General features: G+C 56.0%; 2 protein-coding genes across 10 annotated transcripts in view; both read left to right on the top strand.

Moving 5' to 3' along the window:
* ABCC8 (ATP binding cassette subfamily C member 8) overlaps positions 1 to 2,499 on the top strand; it is a 73,607-nt gene extending 71,108 nt beyond the window's left edge. For all 9 annotated transcript variants that reach the window (XM_059137557.1, XM_059137550.1, XM_059137544.1 and 6 more), the window contains 4 exons: positions 158 to 261; positions 1,063 to 1,196; positions 1,647 to 1,709; positions 2,253 to 2,499. In XM_059137557.1, coding sequence (XP_058993540.1) covers positions 158 to 261; positions 1,063 to 1,196; positions 1,647 to 1,709; positions 2,253 to 2,390 — 439 coding nt within the window. In that variant the 3' untranslated portion in view covers positions 2,391 to 2,499. The remainder of the gene's footprint in view (positions 1 to 157; positions 262 to 1,062; positions 1,197 to 1,646; positions 1,710 to 2,252) is intronic.
* Positions 2,500 to 5,801: 3,302 nt separating this feature from the next.
* On the top strand, positions 5,802 to 9,482 carry KCNJ11 (potassium inwardly rectifying channel subfamily J member 11). Its single transcript, XM_059137580.1, has 2 exons — positions 5,802 to 6,033; positions 6,740 to 9,482. The coding sequence occupies exon 2, from the start codon at positions 6,952 to 6,954 to the stop codon at positions 7,894 to 7,896; it is 945 nt and encodes a 314-aa protein (XP_058993563.1). The 5' UTR covers positions 5,802 to 6,033; positions 6,740 to 6,951; the 3' UTR covers positions 7,897 to 9,482.
* Positions 9,483 to 10,710: the final 1,228 nt, after the last annotated feature.

Below are 10,710 nucleotides of genomic sequence, written 5' to 3'. Positions count from 1 at the left end.
GCTCCCTGGCTTGCTGCCCCCCTACCTTTAGCCAGGCACTCTGAAGCCATCAGTTCTCACTCACTGCTCCCTTCCCCAGCCTTGACCTCTGCCGGCCCCCGGGGATGAGCCAGCACCCTGCTTCCCTCTCTAAGGGGCTTTCTGTGACCCCCTCCAGATTTAACCTGGACCCGGAGAAGAAGTGCTCTGACAGCACACTGTGGGAGGCGCTGGAGATCGCCCAGCTGAAGCAGGTGGTGAAGGCGCTGCCCGGAGGCCTGGGTAACTACTCGGGGAGCAACAGGACAGCACTGGAGGACATCAGAGGGCTAGGAGAAAAAACTCACGCCCGTGTCTGAAGTTTGCCCAGGGTTTGGTCTAGGGTCTGGCAGGACCCCAGACACTATCCTGTATGCCCTTTTACCTTACAGAAGCCCAGAGAAGTCACGTGAGTGGTCCCAGGCCACACGACTGGTCAGTTCAGGGGCTAACTTCTCCAGAGGAAACTGGGGCGAGGGGGGAGGGGTGACAGCAGTTGTCACTGTGAGACATGGCTTGCAAGTCCAGTGTATTTTGCCCTGCCCATGGCTGCCACCAGCCTGCCCAGCTCTGCCCCGAGGAAGGAGAGGACAGAAGGGGACATCCCAGGCAGGGGTCACTCCTCCAGGGTACAGGGAAGACTCTGCCCCCACCCCCTGCAGAGGACAGCAGGGTCTTGATGTATTTGCCACAGCCCCCGTGGCAGTGAGGGCCAGCCAAGCCTTGGCTTCAGAGACTCATGCCACTGGTGCCCTCACACAGCTCTAGCACCCACACACTCAGTGCACAGGCTCCCTCTCCGAACAACCCGGGACCTCAGCCGCGCACTCCTGCAGAGAGCGCTCTTCTCTGTAATCCTTGCAGATGGCACCTGTGTCATTAGGTCGAGTGCAGCCGCCCTGCACACCCCTGGCCTTGTGACACACCCATGCATATTTGCCCTGTACATACATTTCCTAATGCCCTTAAGCCATGGTGTCTACTAAACTCCCAGCACCAGACTAACTCAGCCCCACTCTGCCTCCCCGGGGCTGTTTATTTCAGATGCCATCATCACGGAAGGCGGGGAGAATTTCAGCCAGGGCCAGAGGCAACTGTTCTGCCTGGCTCGGGCCTTTGTGAGGAAGACCAGCATCTTCATCATGGACGAAGCCACGGCCTCCATCGACATGGCCACGGTCGGTCAGGAGCACAGCCGTGGGGTGGGGTCTTGGAGGGAGATATCATGGGGTCTTAGGGTGAAATTTGCACAAAGTGGTCCCCAAACTCAAGTCATCTTTAACATCAAGGGCACCTTGAAAGGGAGAGGGCTGGGGCACATTTCTAGCTCACAAACACACAAGAGACTCACAGAAACTTCACACTCATCACCTGCCACACAGCCCAGCCAGACACATGCACAGCACACACACACACAGAGCTGAGCCCCCAACAGCCTGAGCCCAGCCCCTGAATGCTAGAACTTGGTTGGTCCTATGGAAACAAGGACCAGACAGATGGAGGGAGGCGTGGGCTAGGATTGATCTCCCATGGGAGACGGACTGCAGCTGTAGGCCCCCGTCCCCAAAGCCAGGCCAAACCCTATCCCCGAGGCAGATGAGCCAACCAGTATTGCTCCCTCCTGGCAGGAAAACATCCTCCAGAAGGTGGTGATGACGGCCTTCGCAGATCGCACCGTGGTCACCATTGCGGTAAGGGGCCCCTTGCTGCGGTGCAGGGCCACACCCAGAGAGAGGGCTGGCCACTAGAGGCTGCCATCAGAGGGCAGCCACCACACTCACCTGGGCCTGGTAATCAGGAGAAGCCCCTGAAGTGACGGTGCAGAATCTGGAGGGCTTGCAGGGAACCTGGACCGCAGGAAATGGGGTGGGTGAGGACTTCCCTCAGATCCCCCTCTCTTTCCCCAGGTTCCAAGGCCCGCCCCTACCCCAAGGTCCCAGGAGCTAGGCTAGGCTACCTACTCTATAGGTAGTAGGGGTTGGGCTATGAGGTGATCTCTGAGTCTTGAAGCCCAGAGGTGAGAGCAGAGCTGAGACTTGGTAAGGGGAGAGGGTATCATGAGTGAACAGAGTGCTTGGGGTCACAGCCACCCCAGGGAAGGGCAATGGCCACAGAGATGGGACATTCCATCTACATGCCTCCTCCCCTGAACTGCAGGAGGGACACCCTCAGCTGCCCCTCCCTTTACCACCCCCCACCCCACCACCCTGACCAGCACCCCCTGCCCCACCCAGCACCGTGTGCACACCATCCTGACTGCAGACCTGGTGATTGTCCTGAAACGTGGCGCCATCCTTGAGTTCGACAAGCCAGAGAAGCTGCTCAGCCGGAAGGACAGCATCTTTGCCTCCTTTGTCCGTGCGGACAAATGAGCCCCTGGAGCCCAAGTGCCACCCTGCGCCCCAGCCTCCCCCGCGCCTTCTCCCTCTGGGGCTTTCTAACTGTAAATCACTTGTAAATAAAGAGATTGATTGTTTCCTACTGGAGGCCTCAGGTCTGGTGGGCAGGGACAGGGTGGCCTATAGGTCCGGTGGACATGAGGCTGTGTGAGTGTGGCCAGAAGTGCATTTTCTTATCTGTGAATTGAGGTTTGCAGTAGTCTGCTCAGGCATAACAAAATTGCGGCCGAAGAGACTTAAACAGAAATGTCCTCTGACAGATCTGGAGGCAGGAAGTCCAAGATCAAGGTGTCATAGGTTTGGTTTCTCCTAAGGACCTAATTACCTCCTTTACAGGCCCTATCTCCAAATATTGTCATGCTGGGAGACATCAACAGGAATTTAGGGCTCTAACAAATAGATAGGGGGGCAGACACAATTCAGTCTGTAACAAGGGTTATCACATTTTTTGTGATTATCTCATTAGACAAAATAGCCCCCTTCCTTCTCACTATATATCTTGGATTAAAATTGTGGGGTACCCTGGATTAGTACCACTTCCATGACAAATGACAGGAACCCAACTCAAAGGGGCTTACCTAAAAACTGGAATTTATTACCCTATGTGATGGAGAAGGCCTGGAGGTGTACTACTTCAGGCATGGCTGGATCTAGCCGTCTGACCACAAGCATGTGTTTCCATTTCTGGGTTCTTTCTTCCCCTCCCTCCATGATGACAAATGGCCACTTGCCCCTCCAGTTTATACCCTACCACTCTGAAAAAGAGTCCCAGCAAAATTCTTGGGAGCAAATTTCAATGGACCAAGTTAGGTCATACCCCTACCTCTACCCAAGCACTGCGGTCAGAGGGATGGGCTACACTGACTGGCTAGGCCCAGATCACATGTCCCCATCTGTGGCACCCACGGAGAGGCATTCAGAATGGAGGAAGGGTGGTCCTTCAGAGGAAAGCACGATGCATATACCACAAGTCACCCAGGTAGTGTCTGGAGATGCTGAGACCCAGACACTGGGGAGATCAAAACAACAGATATCCTTAGATTCCTTCGGCATCATAAAGCAGGAATGCAATGCTCCCCGAGCCCAGAAATGGCAGGTGCTCATTTATGTTTTAATCATATCACATTTTAATCATTTTCACATTGACTCCAGTACTGGCTATCCCAGCTCTAGGGTGCAGAACCAGGAGTCTTAGGACTGTGTCCCTCTTGGTTGCTATGGGATCAGAGCAATGTAAGGACAACCCTCCAGTCACTGGAGAGAGGCCCAACACAGACCTCTTGGATATTCCAAGAGCCAGAGGGAATCAGGAAGTGAGAATTCTGTAAGACCTGGTAGGCTGCCTAGGGGAGGCAAGATGTGATTTGGGCATGAGAAAGGTGGGAATGAGACAGGCAGAGTTAGAGAAAATGGCCCATGGGGCAGGGGGTGGGGGCATAGGATCATAGGGCCTTAAATGCCAGGATAAGGAGTCTGGGATAAGCCCATGAACAAAAGAGAAGTGGAGAAGGTTTCTGAGTGAGAAAGGAGCTGACAAATTCAGTATTTGGGGGAGTTGACTATAAGAAGGTAAGGATGGAGGAGGGCAGGAGGCTGAGCTCTTCGGGTAAGGGGCCCACCCTCCTAGGAAGGGCAGAGCAGGTAATAGCTGAGGCCTCAGGGCCACGCTGTGAGGCAGGGCCTTGCCTTTCCAGCTCTAAGATATCTCTAGGGGCCACCCTCTCTACCGAAAGGCCGCCTAAGAGCAGGGCCTGGGAAAGGAGAAGATTCCTAACCCCACCCCCACCTTTTGCCCACTACACCCCACAGGATTGAAGGGAAGTAGCAGGAATAGGGCAATGTCCATACTGAAGTCTTACAGAGATGCCCAAGGCCATTCTGGCCCAAACCTCTCTATAGTATCCCTGATGGCCTGCCAACTTTGACTTGGATACTCCAAAGATATGGGTCATCTCTGGTTATTAGAACTGACTCTTGCATATGTGAAATCACAGCCTGCCTCCGTTCCACTCAGTGACTATACTGGTTCTATACTTTGGGTCACATAAAACTATTAGTCCACCCTCATTGGACTCCTGGGGTTTCTGCACTAGTGCCCAAACTCCCTAGGGGGCTCTCTAAGGCTCCTTTTCCAGTGGCTGAACAGATGTAGTTGCCTCAGAGTTTTCCTGTGTAACCCTGTCTCCTTGAACTCTCCCACTCTGATCATCCTGTTCTCCCCTCCCCACTCTAGGGACTACATCTTTGTTAATACAGTCCAAGCTCACACTTACCCTGAGTAACAGTGTTGACTCTGCCTACAGATGAGTATGAGACAGAAAGGAAAACTCAATATGAAAATCACATGTGCCCCACTGTGGTCCATATCCCCACTGTCCCTATCTTGGGGCCCTGCCTCATGCTCCCACTCCAACAAATGAACACACATGGGTCAGGGCTACATAAATATCTGAGCCTCAGAGGGGGGATGGGGCCATTACTGTCCCAACAACAGAGACCCAGCAGGTTTTCTCTCTCAGCTGAGAACTGGGGCCCAAGCCACAGGGCAACCCTAGACTGATGCCTGCAGTAGAAGCACCACTCATGTTCAGGTCAAGAGCTCGAGTCCCCCAGTTCCCAAGCCAACCCTAATACAGCCCCTCAGACCCACGTTCCTCCCATTACCTAAGGTTTAAGAGACCAGGCAGCAGGTGTAAGGAGGTGTAAAGCAAGTGTCCGTAGCTCAAACTCTCTTTAAAATGCAGGGGCGTAGTTGTGGAATGATTAAAAAGATGCAACCACCCAGCCTTCTGGGCTTTTGCGAATCTGTTCCGACAGTGGCTAGTTAAGATCCATTATTTTCTGGGGAGGGAGTCCGTGGCTTTCATCAAATTCTCAAAAGATCTACGACTCAGAAGAGATTAAGAACATCCCCAAAGAGAAGAAGCAGTCAGTTGAGGAATCCTCAGGCCACCTAACCTCTTGCGGTCACCGGTTTGGTGACGCAGCTCCTCAGAGCCTCCTCTCGCTGGGAACCTGCAAAGCCCAGTGCTGCACGAGAGGTGCATACTGGCGCCCCTGAGAATGGGAAATTGGAGGAGGAAAGGCAAGCCAACTGAGGCGGCAGTCCTCAGACTGAAAGGGCGGGTCGCGGCGCCCCTCCCTGTCCCCGCGTGGGCAGGAGGAACCTCTTTTTGTCCCTCTGATTGGGCAAACCTTCCCGGCCACACAGAATTTGTAACAGGAAGGCGGGGCGTGGAGGTGGGTGTGAATGACAAGGGGCGGGGCTTGAGCCCGTGCCCGCCCCTCCTCCAGCTCAGGAATAGGTCGGGCTCCCCCTGGCGGCTCCGGTCCCCCACTCCATTCCTCCGGCGCCCCCGCCCTCAATCTTCTGCCCCCATCTAGTACAGGTCGGTCTCAGCGGACCAACGGACAGACAGGCGGACGGACGCACGAACGAAAGGACGACCCGCTGGGAAGCCCGGGCAGCAGTGGGGGCGGGGAGGCCACGGCTGCGGCTTGAGGAGCAGGAGCAGGTGCTGCGGCGACGAGCGGGCGGGGCAGGACGGAGCGGAGCGCCGGGCGGGGGCGCGGCGCCGGCTTGCGTGGGCCGGCGAGGAGCCGAGAGGCCGTGACCGTGAGTGAGCCCGGCCAGGTTGCGCTGTGGGCGAGGGGATCTGGAGTGGAGTCGGGTGGAGTGGTGACTCTGGAGGGCGCAGGATCCCAAGGAGACAGAAAGGACAGAGCTGGAGGGGGATCCGACCGGCCGCGGGGGCGCTGCGGAGGGTGGGGTAGAAAAGGGGGCATACCTGGAAGCGAGACGGGAGGTCGTCAGAATATGAAGCTGGAGCTTGGAAGGGGGCCCGGGAGCAGAAGTGTGTGAGGCGGGAGAAACGGTGGGGGTTGTGTGAGGTCTGGCGAGTTGGGAAGATCCAGAGGTGCTAAGTTCCAAGGTAGAGGAGGTGGGTTGAGAAGGAAACCCAGGTGGGGAGAAGGAGCCTCGGCGGGAGGCCCAGGGAAAGTCCGCGGTGGGAGAGAATTGAGCTGAGATTCAGGCGAGGTGGGGAGCAGGCCCAGGCCTGGTAGGAGGCTCACTAGGCAGTGGGCAGGCGGGCCCAGGTGTGAGGCTGGTTTAAAGAGGCAGAGGCCAGTCGGAGGTGAGGAGGAGTCTGGTTGAGGCAGCATCTGAGAAGTGAGGCCAGCACAGACTGAGGGTGGTCCCGCAGTGGAAGGGCTCCCCGCGGAGGAAACCCCACCGTGAGGCCCAAGGCTTGGTCAGGGGAGCGCCCCCCATGGGGGAAGCCTCTCCCCGGTGGTTGCTGGAGCCATGCTGTCCCGAAAAGGCATCATCCCTGAGGAGTATGTGCTGACGCGGCTAGCAGAGGACCCCGCGGAGCCCCGGTACCGAGCCCGAGAGCGGAGGGCCCGCTTCGTGTCTAAGAACGGCAATTGCAACGTAGCCCACAAGAACATCCGAGAGCAGGGCCGATTCCTGCAGGACGTATTCACCACGCTGGTGGACCTCAAGTGGCCACACACGCTGCTTATCTTTACCATGTCCTTCCTGTGCAGCTGGCTGCTCTTTGCCATGGTCTGGTGGCTCATTGCCTTCGCTCACGGTGACCTGGCCCCTGACGAGGGCACCGTTGTGCCCTGTGTCACCAGCATCCACTCTTTTTCCTCTGCTTTCCTTTTCTCCATTGAGGTCCAGGTGACCATTGGTTTTGGCGGGCGCATGGTGACCGAGGAGTGCCCGCTAGCCATCTTGATCCTCATTGTGCAGAACATCGTGGGGCTCATGATCAATGCCATCATGCTGGGCTGCATCTTCATGAAGACGGCCCAGGCCCATCGGCGGGCCGAGACCCTCATCTTCAGCAAGCACGCTGTCATCGCAGTGCGCCACGGCCGCCTCTGCTTCATGCTGCGCGTGGGTGACCTCCGCAAGAGCATGATCATCAGTGCCACCATCCACATGCAGGTGGTGCGCAAGACCACCAGCCCCGAGGGCGAAGTGGTGCCCCTCCACCAGGTGGACATCCCCATGGAGAACGGTGTGGGGGGCAACAGCATCTTCCTCGTGGCTCCTCTCATCATCTACCACGTCATTGACGCCAACAGCCCACTCTACGACCTGGCGCCCACTGACCTGCACCACCACCAAGACCTCGAGATCATTGTTATTTTGGAAGGTGTGGTGGAGACCACAGGCATCACCACCCAGGCCCGCACCTCCTACTTGGCCGACGAGATCCTCTGGGGCCAGCGCTTTGTACCCATCGTGGCCGAGGAGGATGGCCGCTACTCCGTGGACTATTCCAAATTTGGCAACACCATCAAAGTGCCCACGCCGCTCTGCACGGCCCGCCAGCTTGATGAGGACCGCAGTCTGCTGGACGCCCTGACCCTCGCCTCCTCCCGTGGCCCCCTGCGCAAGCGCAGCGTGGCTGTGGCCAAGACCAAACCCAAGTTCAGCATCTCTCCGGATTCCCTGTCCTGAGCCCTGGTCGCTCAGGCCCCCACACTGCTTGTGTGCACAGAGGCCGTGTGTATGGTATGTAGGGTGGGCGTGGTGTGGGCCCCTTGCCAGGCCAGGTCCTGGTGTGAGGCTGGGCCCTCTTCAGCTCAGCCTCCCCCCTGCCGTTAGCCCATGGTGTTACAAGGCACTTGTCACTACTCTATTTCTGGCCTCAGAGGAAGCCTGTGCTGGGTTATTTTTGTCTCTGCTCCTCCCCAGCTCGGGACTGGCTCACCCCCCCACCACCCCTGTCCCAAGACTGGGGAAGCTGTGGGAAGTGTTGGACCCTAAAGTTGGGTCTCCCGCCAGTTCTGCCTCCCCATGATCAACTGACTGCAGGCCTGGGCAGGGGAGGAACAGTCCCTGGATTGGCAACCTACTGCTCTGTTTTGGTGACCCCAAGAGACGACCAGCCACTCTTGGTCCCTGAAGAAGAGATGGCCTAATGGGTGGGCCCTGCCAGCTGGGGAGAGCAATCAATGAAGGAGTGTATTCCAGCTGGAGAATTAGAGGTGTGGAACCGACACAGACAGGGAAGGCTGAGACTGATCAGACTCCCCTCCCTGAGGCCGACCCAGATCAGGAGGAAGTGGTGTGAGGACACGCAGCTCTGCTGAACCTTGGTCAGGCACAGGAAAGAGGAGATGGGCCCCTGTGCCCCTGCCCTGTGCCCTGACAGCAAGGCTTCTCTGGGGAGGGGCTGCTGAGCCTGCCTGCTCCCATTCTGTCTCTGCCCCCATTCTGTCTCTCCTGGCTGAGGAGAGAGGTCGAGGGCCCACATACAGATTGAACTCTGGCTCCCCACCAGTGACTGTCACTCACTATCTGTCCAGAGGGGGCTGTGAAGGGTCTTTGGGTCACTAGAAAAGGAGATGTTGGAAAGCTCGGGCTGCCGGGGGTGAGTGAGGCCTCTGATGCAAAGAGGCCTTTGGTCCTTATGGGCTTGACCCCAGACAGGGCTCCTGGAGCAGAGCTACATATACCTGCTGGGGATTCTGCCTTCTGTGCTGTCAATAAAACCTCCCTAAACGCTGGGCAGTTCTTGCTGGGGAGGGAGGGGGCACACTGGTGGACAGGGAAGGCAAGGGCTGACAGCTGCTCGCCCACTTTCCAGAAGTGCCACAGATCCTAGCCAGGCGGCCAGAAAAAAGACCTGAGGTTGACCCTTAGCACCCAGTTCAGAGAGACTTGAGCTTTCTGCCTCAGCCCGCCCAGCCCTGCCAGCCTGTCTGGCCATCTCAGTTCTGGAGCACCTACCAGGCTTAGAGCCCTCAGCTTGACCTCCACTCCTGGGATTTGCTGGAAGGTGGGGTGCTCAGGGAAGAGGTGGGCCCATCATATGCATTACTGTACAGGGATATTGCAGGTTTGGTTCCAGACCACCACAACAGAACAGATACCGCGATAAAGAGAGTCAAATCAATGTTTTGGGGTTTCTCGCCGCATATAAAAGTTATGTTTACACTATACTGTAGTCTGTTAAGTGTGCAATGGCATTATGTCTAAAAAAACAATGTATGTACCTTAATTAAAAAACACTTTATTGCTAATAAGTGTTACCGATAGTCTGAGCCTTCAGTGAGTTGTAATCTTTTTGCTGGAGGGTTTTGTTTTGTTTTGTTTTGTTTTGTTGGAGGGTCTTGTCTTGATGTGGATGACTGCTGACCAGTCAGAGTGGTGGGTGCTGAAGGTTTGGGGGGCTGTGGCAATTTATTTTTAAATTAGACAGTAATTAAGTTTATCACATCAATCAACTCTTCCTTTCACGAATGAAAGAGATTGTGACATGCCCAAGTCTGTGACTACTTGAGGTCAGGGACTATATCTGATTCAGCACTGTGCCTGGCACTGAGTAAGTGCTAAGTGAATGAATGAATGAATGAACGAATGAATGATAGGACAATAAGCCAGCATCACTGTTGCTGTTTGGGGTCTGCAGTGGGCTTTAGCAGGATCAGTGAGAGCTTGGCCTGGGCTACTCCAGAGGCAGGGCTGAAGAGCCAGGAAGTTGCTGCTGCTGGTCCAAGCTCTAAGCTGCCCCATCCTGCACCCACACAGTCCCCCGACATTAACCAGTTTGTGGTTTAGAAGAGAAGGAAGGAGAAGCTACTCAGAGTCAGCCCAGAGTTCTGGAGACAGTGCCCGGTTTCTGGGACTCAGCTTGGCTGTCCATAAGACCAGGAGAGGGGCCAGACTCCCTTAATGCGAAGCTGCTCAGCAGCAACTTTCTTGGGACCCCATTCAAAGTAACCTTCCTCCACTCCCTCCGCGGTAAATGGCTGGTGACGGTGAACCCAGAGAATTGAGGGCTCAGCGCCACCTGCTGGCCACAGTAGCCACCTGCTGGCTATTGGATCAGAAAATCAGAGTCACTGATCCCAGTCTTTCCACCCCTAAGAGAGACCTCCTAGCTTTAAGGCTTAGCTCGGGGAGGAACTGGAAAGTTCCAGGCATGGAGGGAGCTGCTAAGCTCAAAAGGGAAGGGAAGCCAAGCTACCATAGTCCTAGAGTGAAACTGAATTCCTGGTCTGGAAAAACTAGCCCACTAGCCATGCTAGAAACCTGCCCAGGACTGACACCGGGACCTGACAGACTTTCTGCTGGAGAGGACACACCCAGTTTCTATAAGACCCACTTTAACTCTCCAGGTGGCATCCTTCCAGCTCCATCCTAAACTTGAGATCCTCCCCAACATCCTTCCCTAGGGGTGGTGAGGAGTAGAGTAGCCCCTGGTTCCCCACAGCTCTCTGAGCTCACCTCTGAGGTCTCCCCAGTTTCGGGTATCAGACACCCTAT

This window comes from Mustela lutreola, chromosome 1 (assembly GCF_030435805.1).
Source record: "Mustela lutreola isolate mMusLut2 chromosome 1, mMusLut2.pri, whole genome shotgun sequence".
Lineage (NCBI taxonomy): Eukaryota > Metazoa > Chordata > Mammalia > Carnivora > Mustelidae > Mustela > Mustela lutreola.
Note: the sequence above shows the minus strand (reverse complement) of the source record. Positions and strands in the feature narration are given on the sequence as shown.

What these genes read in the sequence shown, in the direction of transcription:
- KCNJ11 (XM_059137580.1), top strand. Translation starts at nt 6,952, where the DNA reads ATGTCCTTCCTGTGCAGCTGGCTGCTCTTTGCCATGGTCTGGTGGCTC.